The sequence below is a fragment of the Anolis carolinensis genome, chromosome 1 (assembly GCF_035594765.1).
Source record: "Anolis carolinensis isolate JA03-04 chromosome 1, rAnoCar3.1.pri, whole genome shotgun sequence".
Classification (NCBI taxonomy): Eukaryota; Metazoa; Chordata; class Lepidosauria; order Squamata; family Dactyloidae; genus Anolis; species Anolis carolinensis.
This window is the reverse complement of record NC_085841.1, coordinates 366,783,801-366,807,708: the sequence shown is the minus strand read 5'-3', so window position 1 is coordinate 366,807,708 and position 23,908 is coordinate 366,783,801. Positions and strand designations below refer to the sequence as shown.

Below are 23,908 nucleotides of genomic sequence, written 5' to 3'. Positions count from 1 at the left end.
TGATTCCATAGTATTGAGCCACAGTGGTTAAAGTGGTGTCAAACTGCATCAGTCCTACAGTATAGATACACCCCAAGTTACATGAATTGCAGAACTGAAGAAGCATAGGATAGCAGTATGTTTTTTGTCTAAGTGAGTGAGTGAAAGCAAAACAGGCCTGTTGCTTGAAACATCTAAGTAAAAGCCATGGTTTGAGCCCAGCTTGTGTCCCTGAGAGGTATCTTTTATATGGGAATCAGGTTGTGCCATTTTGGAAAAGGTGAGATATACGTATGAAACAAACCATTATAATAAACAAGTATAGTGGGGCGTTACTGTCTGCTGGGGTTTGCTTCTAGGATCCTCTGTGGATACTAAAATCCAATAATTCCTCAAGTTCTATTGCTATAGTAAAACAGGTATCCTTTATATAAAATGTCAAAACCATTTGCCTTTTTGGATAGTTTCCAGTCATTGATGCAGAATCTGTAGATTGTAAGGCCAGCTTTATATCCAAAGTGAATATCAGTGACTTATTACATTCTGTAATGATTTTAACTGACTTTTTAATACCCATGATATTTAATTCTGTCTTAATGTTAGTATAGTTGTAGATTTTCAATTGTATTTAAATGCTTTTGTGTCCTTAAATACGTGGATTTGGGAATATCATATACCAGGCACGGGCGAACTTCAGCCCTCCATCCAGGTGTTTTGGACTTCAACTCCCACAATTCCTAACAGCCTACTGGGAGAGTTGGAAGTCCAAAATACCTTAAATGAGGCCGAAGCTCACCCGTGCCTGCCATATACATAATAATGAGATCTCTTAGCCATGCTGGGGTTGAAGCCTAGACGTGCTGTGCCACATTCTTCCTCTCTTTGCAGGCCGTCCAGCAAGTGGTTTCCAACCTGCTGATTTCGCACATCGAGCTCTGTACGGAAGACTCTCCTGACATCCAGCCTTACTCTCACGAGCGGCGCGTTGAGAAGACCGTGGTCCCGCTGGGAAAAGAGCTGGCCGGGGTCCAAGCAGCGTACATCCGGGTGAGTAGGACTGAATCATTTCTACACTTGAGATCAGGCACGGACAAACCGGCCCTCCCTCCCGGTGTTTTGGACTGGCACGGCATAGGAAGGAAAGCATTAAGATGCATCTTCTAAACAGGCATGGGCAAACCTCAGCCCTCCGGGTGTCTTGGGCTCCAACTTCCACAATTCCTAACAGCCGGTAGGCTGTTAGGAATTGTGGGAGTTGAAGTCCAAAACAACTGGAGGGCTGAAGTTTGCCCATGCCTGGTCTGGATACTTGAGTTTCCTACATGGAAAGGAACATCGGCTCTTTTTACGGTACGGAACTGGATTCTATTTTGATTTTGCGACTCTGGATTTGCTGTAAGGCATTTTCCAAGTGGTGTTTTTTGGTCTTATATTCAGAGAATGCTGACTTTTCTGGTCATTTTGGTGAATTTCACTATTGTATGCTTCTCTAAAACCATCCCTGTGTGTTTTTCCATATAAATTCATTCCTATAAATCATGTGATCAAAGAGCATTTTGCACTTAGACTGTTTTGAACGGATAACTGTCGCTCACAAGGGAATAAACCTTGGGGCTTGTTACATAGTCATAATAATACTAATAATAATAACAACAACAACAACAACAACACTCTAAAAGAAGGGCAAATGTCCTCCATCTGTGCCCATACGTGTAACTATTTCTTTGAGTGGTAATCTGTGCCCTCATCTCTTCCCACACAGTGAGAGGCTCTCTGTTTAATTACTTAAGGCGGCAATCTTCTGTGATCTGCTCTAGCTGGGTATTTGAAAGAGTTTGTCTTCACGCTAAGTAACTCCCTAGCTCTTGATCAGGTCGGAGTGTGATTTAGGATTACGTCAAGGCAGGTTAGCAGCCTGTAGCTGTTACTTTGTTTGTGGTTATTATATTGAGTGGCGGATTTGTATCTCAAAGTTGTGTGTCAAAGAAGGTGACTAGAGCTCTTTTCAGAAAAGATTGGCATTGGTTAGAGGTTGGCTGTATACGTATACATCCCAAGACTAGAGCGGAGTGTTGTTGCCAGGTTTCAGATTGGTAGCCTCTGAAGCAGCTAATTTATGGCTCCATTTTGAGACGAGAGCCTGTCAGTTTGTGTCAATTGTGGGACTTAAACCTTTTACTCTAACTCCACTCGTGAGAAGGTAATTTCTCCAGGCCGGTCAGCAAAAACTGAATATATACTGTTTGTTTAGCTTGAGGTAGCAAGGTAAATTATTTCTCCATGTTGTTTAGGCTGTCACAAGGGCTTCTTTTCCACCTCAGTACAATTCTGATTTGTGTACAGTTTTGTATTTGGCCTTGCAAAAAAACAAACATAGAAAGCCACCAGATCAAGCCAAAGAAGGAAACATCTAAGTTAGGCCTGGGCAAACTTTGGCCCTCCAGGTGTTTTGACTGTTGGGAATCGTGGGAGTTGGATTCCAAAACATATGGAGAGAAGGCCAAAGCTGGCCCATGCCTGACCTAAATACGTTTCTGCACGTTTGTCCATTTTTCCTGTATCTTCCGTTGCCCACAGAGACAGCTTACAAAAAAGTACTTGATTAAGAAAGCCTTTAAAAAGGGTTTTCAAAGAAAACAGTACTCCAGTGGATCCTGTAATTAAAAATAGACTTTAAAATGGATTACATCACAAATTGCACTGATAGAATACTGAGACATGTCATAACGATTGTCAACACCAGGAACGGAAAAGTGCTGCTAGCTTTCTGAAATACTTGCTCATTCAGCTGGTGTGTCCTTTGAGTATTGGCAATCAGTCCTTTTCTATGTCTCCTCCCTATAGCAGCTGTCTAAACAGAAGCCTATAGTAAACAGTGTGCAAGGCCATTTCCAATGGGCAACTAGAGATTTTTGGGGGAAATTAGAAGAACATCTCTGCTTTGTCTAGACCAGTGGTCCCCAACCTTTGGGCCTCCAGTTGTTTTGGACTTCAGTTCACACACTTCCTAACAGTTGGTAAGCTGGCTGGGATTTCTGGGAGTTGAAGTCCAAAACACCTGGAGGCCCAAACGTTGGGAACCACTGCTCTAGACGGCTATTCATTCCTGAAACGTCTTTATAAAGGAATAGTTAATGTGCAAAACATCAGTTGATGCTCATGGGAAGTAGGAATGTCTGTACTTTTGGGGGGGGGGGGGGGAGAGAGAGAGAAAACTGCATTCTCTATAGTGGAGGTATTCTGAGGTTATTAACATCAGCAGCAGGTCATCACATTAAGTGGTCACATTATAAGGTCTTTTGTGAAGGATTGCCTGAAGCAGTATTTTCCTAGCCTGCTGTTAAAACATACAGGTCATGGGATATTTCCAACTCAAATTTAGATTCTCTTTTAAAAAAATACACTCTTTCTATAATATATATATATTTCATAATCCAAGTCCCTGAACACAAACTTCTTTATATACAATTATTGTGAAACCCTTTCAAGTGAGCCTTCGGGAAGAGCTCAGCTGGGCTCTTCCAAATGGATCTTAACGAGGGCAACCGTTATGTTAAGATTTAGCATCTCTTTGAGCTTTGATTTTCTGTTGTCTGGTGTCTTAAGCAGGAACAATTCAAGTACAAGTTCACCTCAAACCTGAACATGTACTTGCCGCTTTGAGTCCCATATAGGGGGAAAAAGTGGGATAAAAGTAAATAAATAAATAAATAATATTAATAACAACTTAAATACATTTCACAATTTTGTTCAGCATTCACAGCTGTGAATATAGAACTGGAAGCCTCTTCCATGCTGATGGGAAGGGGTTGCATCAATACCAGCAAATAAGCAATTGGAGGGAAATATTATTTATTGTGTATATGAGTTTTTCTCTCCCCAAAGGAGTTTCACATCATAGTATTCTCTCTCTCATTTGCCTTGGTCAGGGCTCCGCTAAGATAAGGACCCTGTGTCCAGCTCTGGGCAACAGAAGTCAAGGAAGAAATGGGCTAGAGGGGATAATATGTATTTTATTGAAATATGTTTTAATATGTGTCTTTTATATAGAACTACAGTTTACAGTAGAGTCTCGCTTATCCAACCTTCACTTATCCAACGTTCTGTATTATCCAACGCAGTCTGCCTTTTAGTAGTCAGTGTTTTTGTAGTCAATGTTTTCAATACATTGCGATGTTTTGGTGCTAATTTGTAAATACAGTAATTACTACATAACGTTACCGTGTATTGAACTGCTTTTTCTGTTAATTTGTTGTAAAACATGATATTTTGGTGCTTTATTTGTAAAATCATAATGTAATTTGATTGTAATGTAATTTAATTAGGCTTTTCCTTAATCCCTCCTTATTATCCAACATTTTCACTTATCCAATGTTCTGCCGGCCCGTTTATGTTGGATAAGCAAGACTCTATTGTAATATGAGTTTTTATAGATTTTTTAAAAATATTTTTATGTTTCTACTATGCTGTGACCCGTCTCAAACCACAAGGAGAGGCGGGTAAGAAATAAAATTATTGTTATTATTATTTTATAGCTGAATAAGGACATCTTAATGTGGTCTAAGGTCTAGAAACCAAGGCCCCATGTATACTGCTGATTTGAACTAGATTGTATGAGTCTACAATGCCATTTAATCCAGTTGAAAGTAGATAGTCTTGTTTTTATCTGGCAGCATAGATGGGGCCCAAGTCTTCTGATGGACACCTTAGAGATTGGGGTATGTTCACCTTGGAGAACAGAAGAAAGAAAGAAGAGACTGGATGGGCCTCTTTTAGAAGTGTTTTCAGTAGTACTGTATTTACTATTACCTTGGGCCGGATGGCTTGTGCGGCCCCTTCCAACTCTAGGTCCTACATTAATCTGTAAAAGGAAAACTGGGCAGATAACCTTCCTCACCATCATTATATGAGCTTCATCTTGCAAGAATCAGATGTTTCTGTCTACTGAATACATTCTGCCTCGTGTTTAGCATCTCTCATTTTGGAGGAAAGTGATAGAATAAAACTCAACAAAGGCTATGAAGAATTGTAGCAGCAGAACAGCAAGATTACAGGCATGGGCCAACTTTGGTCCTCCGTCCGGGTGTTTTGGACTCCAACTCCCACCATTCCTAACAGCCTCAGGCCTTTTCCTTTTCCCCCTCGGCCGCTTAAGCGGCCGAGGGGGAAAAGGAAAAGGCCTGAGGCTGTTAGGAATGGTGGGAGTTGGAATCCAAAACACCCGGACGGAGGACCAAAGTTGGCTCATACCTGAGCTAGAAGCACAGATGCAACAAACATTTCACATTTTACCAAAGGAAGGGAGCTGGTTTGTCAGGCTGTGCTGGTGGGATGTGCCACCCGGGGGTCCGGTCTTCGGCTCACAGCTGAAAAGCAGCCTCTGGTTTTTCAAGGAACCATATTTCGTTCTGCCGATTTGCCGACGCTGGGTTGGTGTAACCCGCCACCACGAAGGTATCTCGCACATACAGCTCGGGGCTCTCCAGAAGTTCGGCCAGGGAAGTGATTTCTCTTGCGATGGTGCCTTCGTTGGTGACGCCTCTGAAGCCCCTGTTCAAAGGATACGTTTGGAAAAGGATATTTCATGCATCACATTACATTTCCCATCCCAATAAATCTCTGAAGCCATAAAGGGCAGGAAGTGACCTTTCGTAATTAAAAAAAGGGATCAAGTTGACCTGACAAGATGGGAGGGGGAAGCAGAACTAGCAGAATGTGTAGGAAATTTTTGCAAACACAAAGGAACTGTTTACACAAAAAAAGAGAAAACATTGTATTTGTTGTATTTTATTTGATGTATAATTTATCTGGGTTGCTGTGAGTTTTCCAGGCTGTCTGGCCATGTTCCAGGAGCATTTTCTCCCGACATTTTGCCCACATCTGTGGCATCCTCAGGGGTTGCAAGGTCTGTTGGAAACTGGGCAAGTGGGGTTTATATGTCTGTGGAATGTGTTCATATGTGGAATACTTCTGAAACATGGCCATACAGCCCGGAATACATACAACAACCCTGTCTGTGGAATGATGTCCAGGGTAGGAGAAAGAACTCTTGTCTGTTGGAGGCGAGTGTGAATGTTGCAATTGGCCACCTTGATTAGCATTTCATAGAATCATAGAATAGTAGAGTTGGAAGAGACCACATGGGCCATCTAGTCCAACCCCCTGCTAAGAAGCAGGAAATCGCATTCAAAGCACCCCTTGCAGCTTCAAAGCCTGTCTGCTTCCTGCCTGAGGGAATCCTTTCCACAGATATATAAACCCCACTTGCCTAGTTTCCAGCAGACCTCACAACCTCTGAGAATGTGAGTGAAACATCAGGATATAATACTTCTGGAACATGGCCGTTCAGCCCAGAAAACTCACAGAAACCCAGTGATTCCAGCCATGAAAGCCATCGACAACACATATTATTTACCTGTTTTGGCACTGAATGTTTGCCATTTTGTTATGTTCTTGGAAACCGCCCTGAGTCCTCTCAGGGAGATAGGGCGGATTACAAATTTATTATTATTATTATTATTATTATTATAAAAGGATGTTTCCAGAACAGAAAGACACATAGGTGCTGATGCAGGTGATAAGCTCGGAGAGAAGGAAAATTACAAACAGACGGGGGAAATGAAAGTTTTGATTTCTTGACCTGGTACGCATGTGCATGTTTGCATCAACTGGGACTATAAAACCCATGATCCAGGGACACTTTCTTGATGCTATCTTGTCTTCAATTGGAAGAACACCCCTTAGTCACTCTGCAGAATCAAACTATTGAATTTTAATCTCCTCGATTCCTGGTCTTAATTGGGAAATAAAAAGTGCTAGAAATATAAGGGGCACTGTGCATCAACAACTACCCAGTTTTTTCCTCTTGATTGGGAACCAAAGCAGCTCAATGTCCACGTCAAAAGGAAATAATGCTTTGGGGTCTGACCTCACATGAAAAACACCTTACTGAATTTTGGTTTTAGGTCCCACAATCCAAGATATGGATATGGACTCTAAGATGAAAGGTGGCCACCAAAATGGTCAAAGGTCTGGGAATCATGATTCCCTCTGAGGAACAGATTATGGGATGTTTTGAAGAAGGAGCCAGCTTGTTTTCTCCTGCTCTGAAGACACAGTGGAACCATGGATTCAAACTGGGGGGAAAGAGATTCCACCTAAATGTTAGGAAGTACTCCCTGTGGTCAGAGATGTTCTTCTTTGTTGTGTCTGTGAAATCGCACATGTTTGGTGGGCTTGCATTGTGCTTGGCTACCTGTCCGAAGGGGGTTGGCCTGGATGACCCTTGGAGGTCTCCCTTCTGGCTCTCACCTGGCATAGACGGTGGCCGGGGGCCACTCCTGGATGGAGATGTCAGGGTCGCAGGGCTCCGGGGGGCGGTCCTGAAGCTCCGAGGGCAGGCGGTAGGCCACTGTCACCAGCCTACGGATGTCCGGCACGGCCTCCTCAGTGTGGACCACTGTCACGATGGGGACAGTCATCCCCAGGTACAGACCTAAGGAAGGCAAATGGTGGGTGGTTATTTTCTGCTCTCGTGTAGTTCATTGGTTTTTGAAAGGATTTCTGAAATACTGCATTACTTCGAGTCTAAGACACCATGGATTGTAAGGTGCAGCCTAATGTCAGGATCGCCACCAGCAAAGATGCAGCCACGATTCTAAGATGCAGCCCATTTTTAGAAATGTCTTTTTGTTGGAAATAGCAACCTCCTAAACCTTTCACTATTTGTTAATGTATATATTTGCTAACCTGTATTGTATGTGTATGCTGATTTGCCAGTTTGACTGTACCTCTTTGGTTATAGACATTTGATTGTACTGAGCATGTTCAGACTCAGGACTCCATTTTGGGTTCAGTTGTTGTTTGGACTTCAATGTTACCAGTTCGCTTTAGATTTCAGTGGAGGTGGATGTATGTATGCTTAGGTACTTTAGCGAGTACAGTTATACTAAAGACTATGGACTATTGATAAAGAATGTTACCCTGTGTTCACAACACAGAGAGAACTACATCCTATCTATAGCCGAACTTTAATAAGAAATATGCCTGTATGGTGAATTAATACAAGATATTTGTGAGTAAACAAGATACGTTATTTTTCAAAGAAGACTTTGTTTTTTTAATCTCTGAGTGCATTTTTTAACTAAGTGGTTTCAAGGGAGTGTATATTTTTGGGCAATTACAACTTCAAACATGCAACCATTCTCTGCTAACCAAATATATTTTTGTAGTGGTATGTCTTTGTCCTTGGCAGTCCAAAGATATAGTTCTTCAGTTTAACAGCTGAGTTACCTGTGAGCCATTACATGAATTTTTACGAATATCACTGGTTCAAAGGGTTCACTTCTAACAAGGTCATGCTTTTCTTGACTAGTGATTTTCAAAAGGTGGTCTCCACTTCTATGGCAGGCATCCTCAGAAGATGTGGGGTCCCTTACCCTGAGGATGCCTGCCATAGATGTGGGCAAAACGTCAGGAGAGAATGCTTCTGGAACATGGCCAGACATCCCAGAAAACTCACAGCAACCCTGTGAATCCGGCCATGAAAGCCTTCGAAAACACTTTTCCATGTGTTTATGACAGAACCAATTAGGAAATAATGACATTTATAACCCAGGGACAAAAAATGTGTTACATAGTATTATCTTCTGGTATGTATGGGGACTTCGAAAGACATCCCTTGCAGATGCAGAGGCCATGCCCTATAGGAGTGTGGGTTCATATATGCACATATACACACATTCTTTCCCCCGATAAGGCACATACGAAAGACCATTCATTCCTTACCTGAGGAGTTCTGCTCACAGATGTATCTCATGATCTTCATGAATCCCAGGCAGATGCTCTGCTCGTACTGCTCTTCTTGCGCGTTGACGCAGGCCCACTTGGACGGCCCGTAGTGCCGCTTCTCATAAAGAAGCTCCCCAAACTGCAAAGGTTAGGGAGATAGAAGGTTCTAGGATCAGCGCCCCAGATCATATTCCACACCATGTGTTGCAACAGTCAATCCTTGTTCACAACTCCATTAAATGGGCAAAGAGTGGCCAAGCATTGGAGTAACAAAAACAGCCAAATCTGAAATAACAGCCTTGTGAGTCATGAAGGGCCCTTTATTTTTATTCACTCAGATACATTTCTTTCTGAATGTCCTCTACTAAAATCATTTAAACAAACAACCTTATGTTGCTGTGAGTTTTTCAAGCTGTCTGGCCATGTTCCAGAAGCATTCTCTCCTGATATTAAAGAACAACACTCTGAAAACAGGAGAATCTCAGACATAAAGGAATCAGGGCCAGCTAACACCTCCCAACAAAGGATTCCTCCAGGCAGGAAACAGCCAGGCTTTGAAGCTGCCAGGCTATTTTATGCTAATCAAGGTGATCAGTGGCAACATTCACACTTGCCGCAGTCAGACAAGAGTTCTTTCTACCACCCTGGACATTATTCCACGGATATATAAACCCCACTTGCCTAGTTTCCAACAAACCTCACAACCTCTGAGGATGCCTGCCATAGATGCAGGCAAAACGTCAGAAGAGAATGCTTTTGAAGCATGGCCAGACAACCTGGAAAACTCACAGCAACCCAATTACTAGATTATTCTGTAATATGGTAAGATGCAGAGCCAGTGTGTTGCAGTGTTGGAGGCACACAGCAGCACCAATAACAGCTAATAATAATAGTAGTAATAATAATAATAATAATAATAATAATAAGGCACATGAGTGAAGTGATTACCTTCTCTTTTCGGTTTATTACAGTGAAGGGGACCGTTTCTCTGTCCTGTGCCTGGTTATTCCTTGTCAGTTGCTGGATTGGCTCTGCCATGTCTGAGATGAGAAAATTATTATTATTGCTATGATTATTTATATCCCACTTTTTCTCTCCACAAGGAGACTCAACGTGGCTTACATTAAAAGCATTTCAATACATTTTAAAATCTACGAATATACAACATTAACACTGAATTAAGTATCATTGGTATTTTTTTTAAAAATTAATTAAAATCCACAAAATCATATATTCAAAGCCAAAAACCACAGCAGCTCCTGACTGGATCTTTAAAACCTTCTTGAAAATTTACCAGGGAGATGGAGATCGCAGGCAGAAATGCAAGTGGTCTGCAGGCATTTCTCTTTCTCCTTTTGGGAAAGATGGAAATAATCTCTGAAAAGTCAATTATGACATTGGTTTGACTTTAGCTTCCTCTGTTTTAGTTGAGAACAAAATAACACGACTGTATCGCAACCATTTTTTCCCTGGGGGACTTCATTAGCATGATATGTCCCAGCCAGTTTTAAAACATGAGTTTTAAACTCATGTCCTGTCTTTTAATCTCTGGCCTACATTTAATGTGTGAGTTTATAGAATTTTTGTAATGTTTGTGTGTTTTGACTGTGCTGTGACCTACCTTGAGGAGAGGTGGGTAAGACAGAAAAATATTATTACTGTGTTGTCGATGGTTTTCACAACAACTGGGTTGTTGTGTGTGTTTCCGGGCTGTATGGCCATGTTCCAGAAGCATTCTCTCCTGACGTTTCACCCACATCTATGGCAGGCATCCTCAGAGGTCTGTTCACAACCACTAAGGATGCCTGCCATAGATGTGGCCGAAACTTCAGGAGAGAATGCTTCTGGAACTTGGCCAGACACTCAGAAAACTCACAGGAACCCAGTGATTTCGGCCATGAAATCTTTCAACAACACATTGTTGTTGTTATTATTAGCACAGCAGATACACAGAGAAAATAAACATTTTGGAGGAGATTTATGTGAATGGTGGTAGAAGAGGTGAAAAGCTAGAGAAAGGGTGCAGCTTTCATAAACATGGGATTTTTCCATTAAAAATTGTTCTGCATTTTGGGGAGGAAGAAAAGCTGCATTTCTAAAATACAGTCGACTATGGGACTTTCTCTAAACTAGCATTTTCATACTTTTTTCAGGATTTCCCCCATTCCTGTGTCCTTTTCTGGAAACTTTGGCCTCTTCTTGCTATTCTAGTAGAATGGAATTGATTTTAGAAAGTAAAAATATGTGCAGTTGGTGCAAAGCTAGTGTTGTTTCCCTTTTGCCCGAAAGGCTTTGTTTTCGCTCTGAACACCTCCATCCTCACCGTACTGTGTATAGAGTCCCTTCCTTTCCCATTAAAACCCAGTAAAGACTAAGAACCAAATCTATAAAAACTGCAACTTGCCTTTTAACTCTTTGCAAAAGGACATTACAGAAAGGAACATGTGGAGAGAAACAGGTTTATAATCACTCTCTTCATCGAGACCCCGCTTGGGCGAGAGGAGGATATAATTATTGTCATTATCATTATTATCATTATGTTTATTTTTGCAAACATTCAAGTTTGCAGACTTGCAGATGTCTCTTCCAACTCTATGATTCTAGGGCAGGTACAGGCCAACTTTAGCCCTCCCTCCAGATGTTTTCAACTCCATCTCCCACAATTCCTAACAGCCGGTGGGAATTGAAGTGCCAAGAAAGAAGGGGTTGGACTAGATGGTCCTTAGGGATCCCTTCCTTCACTTTGGGATTCTGGGAATATGGATGTTTGGCTCATCTGCTCCTCCTTCCCTCTGGGGTCCCATTGCAGTAATTGAGTTGGAAGGGACCCTCAAACACCATCTAATTCAACTCACTTGTGCCTTCATGTAGGAAAAGCAGAATCAAAGCACCTTCAACAGATGGCCATCCAGTCTTTGTAATAACAACAACAAAAACAATAGAATGTTAGATGTGTTGTCAAAGGCTTTCGTGGCCAAAATCACTGAGATGCTGTGAGTTTTCTAGGCTGTATGGCCATGTTCCAGAAGCATTCTCTCCTAACATTTCACCCACAACTATGGCAGGCATCCTCAGAAGATGCAGACGAAACATCAGGAGAGAATGCTTCCAGAATATGGCCTACAACCCGGAAAACTCACAGCAACACATAGAATGTTGGAGTTGGAAATGACCCCATGGGCCATCCCAACCGCAATTCTACCATGCAGGAAAAGCACCATCAAAGCCCTCCCGACAGATGGCCATCGAGCCTTTGTAATAATAATAATAATAATAATAATAATAATAAAATAATCACACAGCCCTTGGGAAGTGTCCGGCGTGTGATCCAGTACAACACCCAGCAGAGTGTCTGCTGTGGACTCATCTTGTTGTGTTTCAAATAAATAATAATAATAATAATAATAATAATAATAATAATAATAATAATAGAATGCTATAGTTGGAAGGGACCCTCAGAGACCATCTAGTCCAGGCATTGGCAAATTTCAGCCCTCCGGGTGTTTTGGACTCCAACTCTCACAATTCCTAACAGCATACTGTTAGGAAAACACCTGGAGGGCCAAACTTTGCCCGTGCCTGATCTAGTCCAACCTTCTTCTTTCTGACTTCATGCAGGGAAGCACCGTCAAAGCACCCCCAACAGGTGGCCACCCAGCCTTACAGTACCATAATAATAATAATAATAATAATAATAATAATAATAATAATAATAATAATAATAATAATAAAAAAATAGAATCCTGGAGTTGGAAGGGACCCTGAAAGGTCATCTAGTCCAACCTTCTTTCTGACTTCATGCTGGGAAAGCACCATCAAAGCACCCCCAACAGGTGGCCACACAGCCTTACAGTAGCATAAGAATAATAATAGAATCCTAAAGTTGGAAGGGACACTGAAAGGTCATCTAGTCCAACCTTCTTCTTTCTAACTCCATGCAGGGGAAGCACCATCAAAGCACCCCCAACAGGTGGCCACACAGTCTTACAGTAGCATAAGAATAATAATAGAATCCTAAAGTTGGAAGGGACACTGAAAGGTCATCTAGTCCAACCTTCTTCTTTCTAACTCCATGCAGGGGAAGCACCATCAAAGCACCCCCAACAGGTGGCCACCCAGCCTTACAGTAGCATAATAATAATAATAATAATAATAATAATAATAATAATAATAATAATAGAATCCTGGAGTTGGAAGGGACCCTAAAAGGCCATCTAGTTCAACCTCTTCTTTGTGACTTTATGCAGGGGAAGCACCATCAAAGCCCTCCCGACAGATGGCCATCACAATCGTCCCTATAGAAGTCCCCCCAGCTCCCTCTCTCTTTCTGTCTTACCTGGGGGGACCTCCACCTGGTGGCCCCTGCCCACCCCCTGCCAGTAGGCCAGCAGCCGGTCCTCCTGGCATTCTTCCTCCTCGTCCTCCTCTTCGTCCTCCTCCTCGAAGTCCCCCTGGAGCTGCTCGAGGGTGATGGCCCCCGGGGGAGGAAGGAGATCCATGGAGGAGCCCCCTCCTCCGCTCATGGCACAGCTCCGGCCCTGACCGGCTTCCTCCTCCATCGCAGCTGAATCCCCTTCCTTCTCCCTCACTCGCTCCCTCCTGGGCTTTTATCACAGCATCCCTGGGCCAGGGGGTGGGGCCAGGAGGGAGTCAGGGGGAGGATTGCCATTGATTGTCTGTACATATTAGGTATGCCTAACAGACTGTTAGGAGTTGTAGGAGTTGAAGTACAAAACACCTGGAGAACCAAAGTTTGCCCATGCCTGATATATACCTTTTGCAACCAGAATAATTATTCCAAGTTTTGGCAGCAATAGATTGTGCATAGATAGATAGATGTTAGTGTGTATGTAAGCATATACACGTAGGACCTTTTGCAACCAGAGTAACTAGTCCAAGCTCTGGATACCAGAAACTCTGAATAGATAGATAGATGTAAGTACCACCCACTGTATGCTAAACCCTTGTACTAGCGGTTTCTTCTGACCAGTTGTACCTGTTGGTTAACTCCTTGACATAGCCTCAGAGTTCACCCCAGTTTAAGGTTCTTCCCATAACCTTGTAGCACCTTAACTTCCTTCTTGTTTACAGGTTTCACTCAGTGCACTTTGCCCAGCTTTATAATGATTTTATAATGTTTTATAATGATTGATATAAAGTTTTATAATGATTGTGATTTTTTTAAAATGCCTTTTAAATTTATTTGTGTGTTTTCGTATTTGATATTTGTATTTGACATCACTGTATGCTGGTTTTATATCTGTGAGCCACCCCGAGTCCCTCTGGGGAGATGGTGGCAGGGTACAAAAATAAAATTATTATTATTATTATTATTATTATTATTATTATTATTATTATTATTATTATAAGTGTGTATGTATGCATATACTGTTCATATAGGACCTTTTGTAACCAGAGTAACTATACTAAACTCTGAATGTCAGAGGTAGATATAGATGTAAGTATGTATGTATGCATATATATGTATGCATATATACATATATATAGGACCTTTTGCAACCAGAGTAACAATTCCAAGCTCTGTACGCCAGAAATTGTGAATAGATAGATAGCTGTTAGTGTGTATGTAAGCATATACACGTAGGACCTTTTGCAACCAGAGTAACTATTCCAAGCTCTGGATGCCAGAAATGTTGAATAGATAGATAGATGTAAGTGTGTATGTATGATATACTGTACATATAGGACCTTTTGTAACCAAAGTGACTATACTATACTCTGGATGTCAAAGGTAGATATAGATGTATGTAATTATGTATGTATGCATATATATGTATGCATATATACATATATATATATAGGACCTTTTGCAACCAGAGTAACTATTCCAAGTTCTGAATGCCAGAGACAGATACAGTAGAGTCTCACTTATCCAACATAAACAGGCCGGCAGAATGTTGGATAAGCTAATATCTTGGATAATAAGGAGAGATTAAGGAGAAGCCTATTAAACATCAAATTAGGTTATGATTTTACAAATTAAGCACCAAAACATCATGTTATACAACAAATTTGGCAGAAAAAGTAGTTCAATACGCAGTAATGTTATGTAGTAATTACTGTATTTATGAATTTAGCACCAAAATATCATGATGTATTGAAAACATTGACTACAAAAATGCATTGAATAATCCAGAATGTTGGATAATTGAGTGTTGGATAAGTGAGTCTCTACTGTATTCAAGTATTAAAACAGTGTTTTTTAAATTGTGTCAGAAGCAACTTGAGAACATACTGCAAGTTGCTTCTGGTGTGAGCGAATTGGCTGTCTACAGAGACGTTGCCCAGGGGACGCCCAGATGTGTTAGCTGGGAGGCTTCTCTCACGTCTCTGCAAGCTAGAGCTGACAGATGGGAGCTCACCCTGTCTTGCGAATTTGAACCAGCAACCCAAGCTTCAGGTCAGCAGTTCAGCTGGCACAAGTTCACCCACTGTGCCACTACAACTCCAAAACAGTGTTAAGCATCATTAGAAAGCATATAAAATCACAGCAGCCCCTGACAAAGCCAGAAAGCAGAAGCGGCAGCCTCAAACCTTCCTTTTCAGACTGGCTTTTAAAGAAGACCGTTCTTAAGAGAGAGCCAAAAGGTGCTGCCTAGTGGTTTAATTACTTTTAAAGGATTTAAAATGACTGGTTGTTTTAATTCTGTTTTAATATCCTGTAGATTTACAGTCTCACTGTTGTTGTTTTCAAGTTTGTGAGCCACTTGGGTCTCAGTCAATATGCACATCCTTGTATACATATGACTGATGAACTTGGCTGTTTCAAATGACTTGCTAACCTACATATTTTTCTATGAAATTATAAAGTCGTGTGCTCCCGTAGAATCTGGGGTGAGGGGGGTCACCGTGTCATATCTAAGTAGGTTATATTTGTTATAAAGACATTAAGGGGATTGGATCCTGCCATCTGCACTTTACAGGACTGCTTTTGCTTGTTTTCTGAAAGATGATTAGAGCAGGCAGCGTTGTTTTCTTTCCATGGAACTAGGTCAGGAGACGGAATACGAGGAAATTAAAGAAGGCAGCATTAGGAACAGTTAAGTGGAAAGTCAGGCAGGAAGGCAAAAAGAAGGAAGGAAGGAAGGAAAGGAAGGGAGGGAGGGAGGGAGGGATGGATGGGAGGAATGGGAGGAAGGGAGGAAGGCAGGCAGGCAGGCAGGCCGGCCGGCCTCAGGTGATGACTCCATCAATGTCTTCACCCTTTGTTCTTGCTTGCCTTCAAGTTGTTTCTGGCTTCCAACTTGGTTTAAAAGCCCAAATTAGAGCAATACAAGGAAAAGGAAAAGACTTCCAGAGTTACAAACATCTGATTTGCAAACGACTCACAGTTAAGAACGGGGCTGAGACATCTGGAAGTGAGGGGAATCTTCTATTATATTACACTAGCTTGGGTACCCCATACTGCCCAGATCATTAGAAGAAGTCATTTTTTATTTTACAGAATGCATGAGGTTATAGGTGTGCTACAACTCACATCATGCCAGATTATCTCCCTGAAACTCATATCAGTACTTAAGTTTGTCATGTTGGGCAAATGTACCCCAGATGCATCATCGGTGGGGTTCAGTCTGCTCTCCAGCTGCAGGATGAACTACAGCTCCCACCATGGTGGGTCAGTCCCGTCAAATCCCTCCAGTATGTTCAGTTTGTCATGGGGGTTCTGTGTGCCAAGTTAGGTCCTGTTCCATCATTGGTGGGGTTTGGAGTGTTCTTTGATTAACAACAAAAATGCAGGAGGGCTTTGGGAGAAATTCACCTTGATTTATAGGAATTATAGTTTGCCTATATCCAGAGAGCACTGTGAATGCAAACATTGATGGATTTGCACCAAATTTAGCAATTTCAATATGCCCAAATTTGAGTACTGGTGGAATTGGCCTTGACATTTGTTTGTTGTAGGGACTGGGATTTATAGTCCCAGTCAATCCCTCCAGTATGTTCAGTTGGTCATGGGGGGTTCAGTGCTCTCTATATGTAGGTCAAGTGCAACTCTTGTATATCATGGTGAATTCTCCCCAAACCTCTTGTCCAGTTGCTGATCAATTCCTCTGTTAATGGTGTGCCATGGGAAAGGGTAGGAAAGGGTTAAGGGAGAGGCAGTGGGTGGGTTCATGCAAATTAAGGACCCTGGGATGTCCATTCTGGAAGAAAAACAGAACATCTAGGATGAAATTGTCCCCGCATGAAAGCCTTCACTTGGGTGGGGGGGCAGGATGATCTTTGTGGAGGGCACTGGCAGGGTTTGGGCTCCATGTTCATGGCGCTCACTATAACCTGCATGTCTGTGGAGGGTGGGCCATGGGTGTCTCCTGCTCGGTTGGAACTAGAACTGTTTGTGGAGGCAGGAGGGAGGCCGTCTGTATCAGTGGACACCTCCGTCACATACACACATACACATTTTATTATGTGTATAGATAGATATATCTGGAGTTAAAAATGTACCCGTTCTGACTTACAAACAAATTCAGCTCAAGAACAAACCTGCAGAACCTCTCTTGTTCATAACTTGGGTACTGACTATAGCATGTGTTGAAAAGACCCACCCCATTTTTAAAGATGTTTATATGGGGAGGGGGTGTTTTAGAATCAAAGACATTCAATACTTGCCTTGAATGAAGGGCAGAGCTTGGAATGACTGCTATTGTGTGTCTTCTAGTAATTTCTTACTCATGGCAGCCCTAAGACAAATGCGGTTTGAGACCACTTTGACTGCCATGGCTCAGGGCAGTGAGATCCTAGGAGTTGTAGTTCAGTGAGGCACCAATACCCTTTGGCAGAGAAGGCTCAAGACCTTGTCAAACTGCAACTCGGGGATCTCATAGCATTGAACCATGGCCATTAAAGTGGTATCAACAGCATTAATTCTACAATGTAGATGCACCTTACACGGAATTAATATTAGTGACTTTAGTAAAGTAAAAGATGCTCTGGGGGTTCTTTTTCTGGAAGCAGGCTGAGTGATGAAAATTGCTAGGAGCGAGTAGGGAGCTAATCAATATAACAATCCTGCCTTGGATTATTACCTAACATTGATCTTCCCTTGGTGACATTGATCTTCCCTTGGTATCATGCAGCGAGCCTTCTTGCGGAAGGAAGGAATTCATTAACTGGCTTACCCTCCCCTCCGTATCTTGGTCAGGTGTCCCCTAGTCTTTCTAAGCGTGGTAAGTGCATTAAAGGCCACCAATTTACGGCAACACGCAATGGTGTAATTGCATAAACTGAATCAGCACAGGCTGTAATCCTGTTTGGCCTTGCGACTGACCAGGAGGACCTCTGTCTTGTCTGAATTCAATTTCAATTTGTTCCCCCTCATCCAGTCCATCACAGGCACTGGTTTAGCGTCAGGAAAACATCCTTGGCATCAGGTGGAAATGAGTGGTAGAGTTGGGTGTCATCTGCACACAGATGGCATCAAACTCCAAAACTCTAGATCAGTGATTCCCAAAGTGGGTGCTACTGCCCCCTGGTGGGCACTACAGCAATCAAGGGGAGCGGGGATGGCCACAAGTACATATATCTTTCTGTTTAATTGCTATTAAAATTAAAAAAAAAATCCAGGGCACTAATATTTTTTTTCTGGAAAGGGAGCAGTAGGCCAAATGAACCACTAGAACCACTGCTCTAGATCAGGGGTCCCCAAACTTTTAAAACTGGGGGCCAGTTCATCATCCCTCAGACCATAGGAGGGCCGGACTATAGTTGGCCACCGAGCAATGATGATGATGATGATGATGATGATGATGATGATGATAATGATGATAATAATCCCAACCCCCTTCTGCCTTTGTGGACCAAATGCACAAGCAAAGCACCCCTGATAGATGGCCACCTAGCCTCAATGTTAACAACAACAACAACAATAATAAAGAGGGTTGGAAGAGACCCTTTGGGCCATTTAGCCCAACCCCCTTTTGCCTTTGTGCTGTGGGGGCCGGATAAAAGGCTTTGATGGGCCACATGTGGCCCACGGGGCGTAGTTTGGGGACCCTTGCTCTAGATGATCCCTCCCAATGGTTTCATGTAGATGTTAAACAACAAGGGGGGGCAGAATTGAACCTTTTTTGACCTCAAGGACAATGGCCATGGGTTTGAGCAGGAGTCTCCCAGCACCACCTTCTGGACACCTTATGGACACAACCCTCTAAGAAGGACCAGAACCACCACAGCACAAGTCCCATTCCCGCGAGGCAGTCCAGAAGGATACCATGGTTGATGGTATCGAAAGCCACTGAGAGGTCTAATAGAACCAGAATTATAATAGAACCAATTAGGAAATAATGACATTTATTACCCAGGAACAAAAATAGTGTTACATAGAGTAATAACATTATTTCTTTTCCACCTCTCCTCTAGGCTTGAGGGAGGGGTATAAGACAGTGGATAAAACCCTTGAAATACATATCTTGAAAGACATCACATAAAATTAAAACGTATTCACATCTGTCAGGGGTACTTTGATGGTGCCTTTCCTGCATGGCAGGGGGTTGGCCTAGATGGCCCATGCCGTCTCTTCCAACTCAATGATTATTTGATTCATTCATATCAATAACAAGGCAATTGGAAATTGATAGATGACTCGCTAATGCATTTCAGGTCCCTGACGCTCCTTCTGTTCTCTGTGCAGGTCCTGGAAGCATTTGCCGGCCGGCTGACCAGCCTGCGGGCCTTGTCCCAGCGTGACATCTCTTCTCTCACCAAATACCAGATCATCCTGGCCCGGGACCAGTTTCGGAAGAACCCAGCTTCACACTTTACGGTAAAGATTCCCAGCAGCACAATCTCTCTACACAAGTCCGTCTCCCCAGATCCCTACTTTTAAAATATTGCTACCTGCCATTTTCATCATGCTTTTCAAATCTTTATAATTTCCTCAGAAACTGTGCAACAATTTGGTCAGGGAGAAGGGGGGGGGGGCTGCGGCGGCTCAGGGGTAAGGGCTGACCTATGACGTCTCCCAGGATAATCCCATAGAATGAGATGGGAACTCAAGACTTTCTTCTGCACAGCTCAGTGGCCTTGCCAGTATGCTATAAGAGCTTTTTAGATTTATTTCTAAGGAATATCCAACTACTCTGCAACCTGTAAAATGCAATTATTTTTATTTTATTATTATTATTAATAATAATAATAATAATAATAATTCATTTTTATCCCGCTTTTCTCCCATTGGTGGGGTTCAAAGTGGTATACAAAGGTTTAGAAAACACAAATGCATATACACAAATGCATAAAATGCATAATTCATCATAAGCCAATTTAAAGAAAATCATCCATGTGAAGGAAGATACCAGCTTACTGGAATACTGTATTTGCTTTTGGGTCATACTGGTAAAAGGGAAGAGGTGCATCTTCACTGTTGAATTAATGTAATTCTACTCCTTTTGAACTGCCATAGCTCAATGCAATGAGATCTCAGGAGTTGTAGTTTTACAAGGTCTTTAAAGTGGGGGGCACTTTAACTGCCAAAGAGGGCTGGTGCCTCAGGAGGCCTACGACTCTCAGGATTCCTTAGCCTTGAGCCAAGGCAGTTAAAGTGGCTTCCATGACGGTGACGATGATGATTATGTAACAAAATTTGAAAAAGGTTATTTTACTGGTTTAAAGGTGTTATTTCCTCTTTAATCGTTTTGTGGGTGCCACGAACTAGGTTGAATTAGTTGAGACTATTATTATTATTATTATTATTATTATTATTATTATTATATTTATTTTTACCCTACTTTATCTCTTCCAAAGGTGACACAAAGTGGCTATTAGGAAATATTCATTGAAAAATTATAGCAAAATGTGTTTCCCTCCCAGAAAGACAAAGTTTTTGCAGTTTAATAATAAAATAACATAATTTAACGATACAACCAATTAGGAAATGACATTTATGACTCAGGAACAAAAACCGTGTTATATAATGTTATATTTACTGACTTATACTTCACTTTCCTTTCTCAAAACAAGACTCAAAAGTGCCTTTCAATCATCATCATCATTTATTTATATTTTGCCCTATCTCCCTGAGGGGACTTGGTGGTACAATACCAAACACAATACAATTTGCAATTTAAATCCTACAACATATAAAAGTTAAAATAGAATTAAACATAGAATTATTAATAATGAATTCTAAAATCTTTTTAAACCATTAAAAACTATTAAAATAATTAAAACTGACCTCTTGGAGCTGGGCAAAGGCCTTGATTAAGTGTGGTGCACTTGCCGGTACGGAATCTCATTCTCTGGCTTTTGTCACTTGTCTGCGGTGGATTGGAAGTCCCATGTTGCCATTCCTTTCTTGATTCTGATCCATTGATTCTGTTATTTTGGCAGGGAAAGCAGCAAGGAGCCATAGAAGGCGACTTTGCCCTTTGCATCAGCCTGTATCATGGCTATGAGCTGTTGCTGCAGATGGGGATGCGTTCGCTCTATATCTTCTTGACGGGAATCATGGATGGATCGAAAGGTAAAAGCTCCGCTCCTCCCCAAACCATCCAAAAGAGAGGCGCTTGGAGAGAAGTGTTTCCAGAATGTTGGGAACTGCTATGAAAAGAACAGGAAAAATCAGAGATACAGTATGACCCCCATTCGTATCCATGGGGGACACATTCCAGCTGGTCAGGTTAATACAGGCACGGGCAAACTTTGGCCCTCTGGGTGTTTTGGATTTCAACTCCCATAATTCCTAACAGTCTACCTTTTCCATGTTTTTATTATAGAACCCATTAGGAAATGACATTGATAACCCAGCAATAAAAATAGTGTGACATAGCATAATATATACAGTAGAGTCTCACTTATCCAACATAAACGGGCCAGCAGAACGTTGGATAAGTGAAAATGTTGGATAATAAGGAGGGATTAAGGAAAAGCCTATTAAACGTCAAATAACTTTATGATTTTACAAATTAAGCACCAAAAACATCATTTTTTACAACAAATTCACAGAAAAAAGCACTTCAATACACAGTGACGTTATGTAGTAATTACTGTATTTTCGAATTTAGCACCAAAACATTGCAATGTATTGAAAACATTGGCTACAAAAACATTTGACTACTAAAAGGCAAACTGCATTGGATAATACAGAACACTGGATAAGCGGAGGTTGGATAAGCGAGACTATACTGTATGTTGAAATCATATTCAATCCACTAAACTAGAGAAGAGATATTGAGAGGTAATGAGGTAGACTTCTTCAGATATCTAGACAGCTAACTCTTGGAGAACAGGAAAGAGCAGGTTTGTCCACTTTTACTTCAACTGATCCATATTGCAAGGAAAGCTTTCAACAACACAGTTAAAACCTCGCTTGAGTCAACCTTCTCCTTAGTGGTAAATACCCACGAGTATTCATGCAAGACAATTTACGCTTTTCAGTTGTTAGACTGATATACCTGGTTATCTCTTTGAACTGTTAGGAACAAAGATAGGCCAATGCATAAAATATATATAGCAGATCTTTAGAAGTGTTATTTCAGTTGCTGAAAAGAACATCTTCCATAAAATATATTTTCAAATCATGCTCTCAAGAGACCAAAGTTAACGTAGTTGATTTACTTACAAAGTTCATATATTTAAAATACAGGTACTGTACATTGCTTCTTGGTTTCATGTTAACTGGATAATGCTTAAATCTTCAAACTACTATACTATACATCTGCTGCAAACAGACTCTTATACCAACTGAACACTGCAGGATCCTGACTCTACTCCTGCTCTAATGGACATCAACAGACTTTCCTGACTTCTAACACAAACAGACTCGATCCACAACTGACTTCAAATTAACTTAACTGACTCCAACCGACTTCTGATTCAAACACATTCTAAAATGGGAGTTTTACTCTAAGATTAGGGTCACGTGGTCTGTAGTCCCTCCCACAACCTCTAACAACATAGAGTTAAGGGAAAATGCACACCAATACTTACAATATCGTAAGCAATCTCTGGTTATAGATATAACAAACAACTATTATAGGAGGCTTGTAGAAGGTTGCTATATGACATCTTTTTTTTTTCTTTTGAAGGCATGACGCGTGCCAGGAATGAACTTGGGCGCAACGAGGACTTTGTGACGTTGTACAGTCAGCTGGAAAGCATGTTTGCAGACACAAGTGCGCCTGCCGCAAATGGCAGCAATGAAGTTCCAGGTTGGCTCTTTTCGGTTCAAGTCTGTGTATTAGTACTATTATTATATTATTATGTCAGGCAGCTGCTCAATTTGCCCATTATGAGGACTATATTATGATACGGTCAGATATTCCAGAAATAGAGAGGCAGAAAGGAAATGATTCATCTTTGAGTGTTGGGCATTGGTGATGCTTTTTAATGTGTTTCCTTTTTTAACCGTTTATGAATGGTCCAGACCTTTCTCAAGTTGCTTTTGAATGGAATACAATATATGTAAAAAATATACAGTATATTTCAACAATTGTCCTGCCTTTCACCAGGATGTATTGTTTTGTTAAGTATTCTTTTCACTCAGACAAAAGAGATGCTGCTTAGATACATATCTAAAGTAAATACCTTTGGGATTACAGAAACTGGAAGCAAGAAGCCATTTGTTTATGGCCACCCAAAGCTGAAGAAATTAGAAGAGGTCGTGACAGAGCATTTCCAGTCCTGGAATGAGAACGCAGGTACATCCCATCCATAGTTAAAATGCTTAAAACTCCATTTCATAGCATTTTCAAGTCCAAAACACCTGGGAGAGGGTAAAAGTTGGGCCATGCCTGATCGACACTTAAGAATTGATGCGTCTCGACGCCACTTTTATTGCTTGGAACCCTGGGAATTGCAGTTTTACAAGGTCTTAAGCCTCTCTGCCAAATAATGCTGGTGCCTCACTGAAATACAGCTATCATTATTCCATAACATTGAGCCACGGTGGTTAAAGTGGTGCAAAACTGCATTTGTACCAGTACAAAACCTTTTAAAACATTATATTGTATTACATCCAGCTTTTGATCTCTAGTGCCTTAACATTCATTGCTTAAAGTACTAAAATCTTTGGGGAGTCAATGTTTCTTCTGCATAAAAGAGGGCTTGTATTGCCTTTAAACCTAATGATCATATGTTCTTATGATGGATCTTTTTTCCAGTTGGTTATCCTCTTCCTTTT

The 23,908-nt window shown here is 41.4% G+C and overlaps 2 protein-coding genes across 3 annotated transcripts in view; one reads left to right on the top strand and one right to left on the bottom strand.

Moving 5' to 3' along the window:
- The window catches only part of fancm (FA complementation group M), a 66,838-nt gene that overhangs the window by 6,699 nt on the left and 36,231 nt on the right, over window positions 1-23,908 (top strand). For both annotated transcript variants that reach the window (XM_062968727.1, XM_062968726.1), the window contains exons 4-8: window positions 868-1,026; window positions 19,421-19,552; window positions 21,118-21,250; window positions 22,815-22,937; window positions 23,328-23,426. In XM_062968727.1, coding sequence (XP_062824797.1) covers window positions 868-1,026; window positions 19,421-19,552; window positions 21,118-21,250; window positions 22,815-22,937; window positions 23,328-23,426 — 646 coding nt within the window. The remainder of the gene's footprint in view (window positions 1-867; window positions 1,027-19,420; window positions 19,553-21,117; window positions 21,251-22,814; window positions 22,938-23,327; window positions 23,427-23,908) is intronic.
- LOC100562696 (heme-binding protein 1) lies at window positions 2,632-13,371 on the bottom strand. The gene is made up of 5 exons (XM_003224898.4): window positions 13,106-13,371; window positions 9,718-9,809; window positions 8,767-8,908; window positions 7,291-7,474; window positions 2,632-5,529 (listed from the first exon to the last, which is right to left on the bottom strand). Exons 1-5 carry the CDS (start codon window positions 13,326-13,328, stop codon window positions 5,340-5,342), a joined length of 831 nt encoding a protein of 276 aa, XP_003224946.1. The 5' UTR covers window positions 13,329-13,371; the 3' UTR covers window positions 2,632-5,339.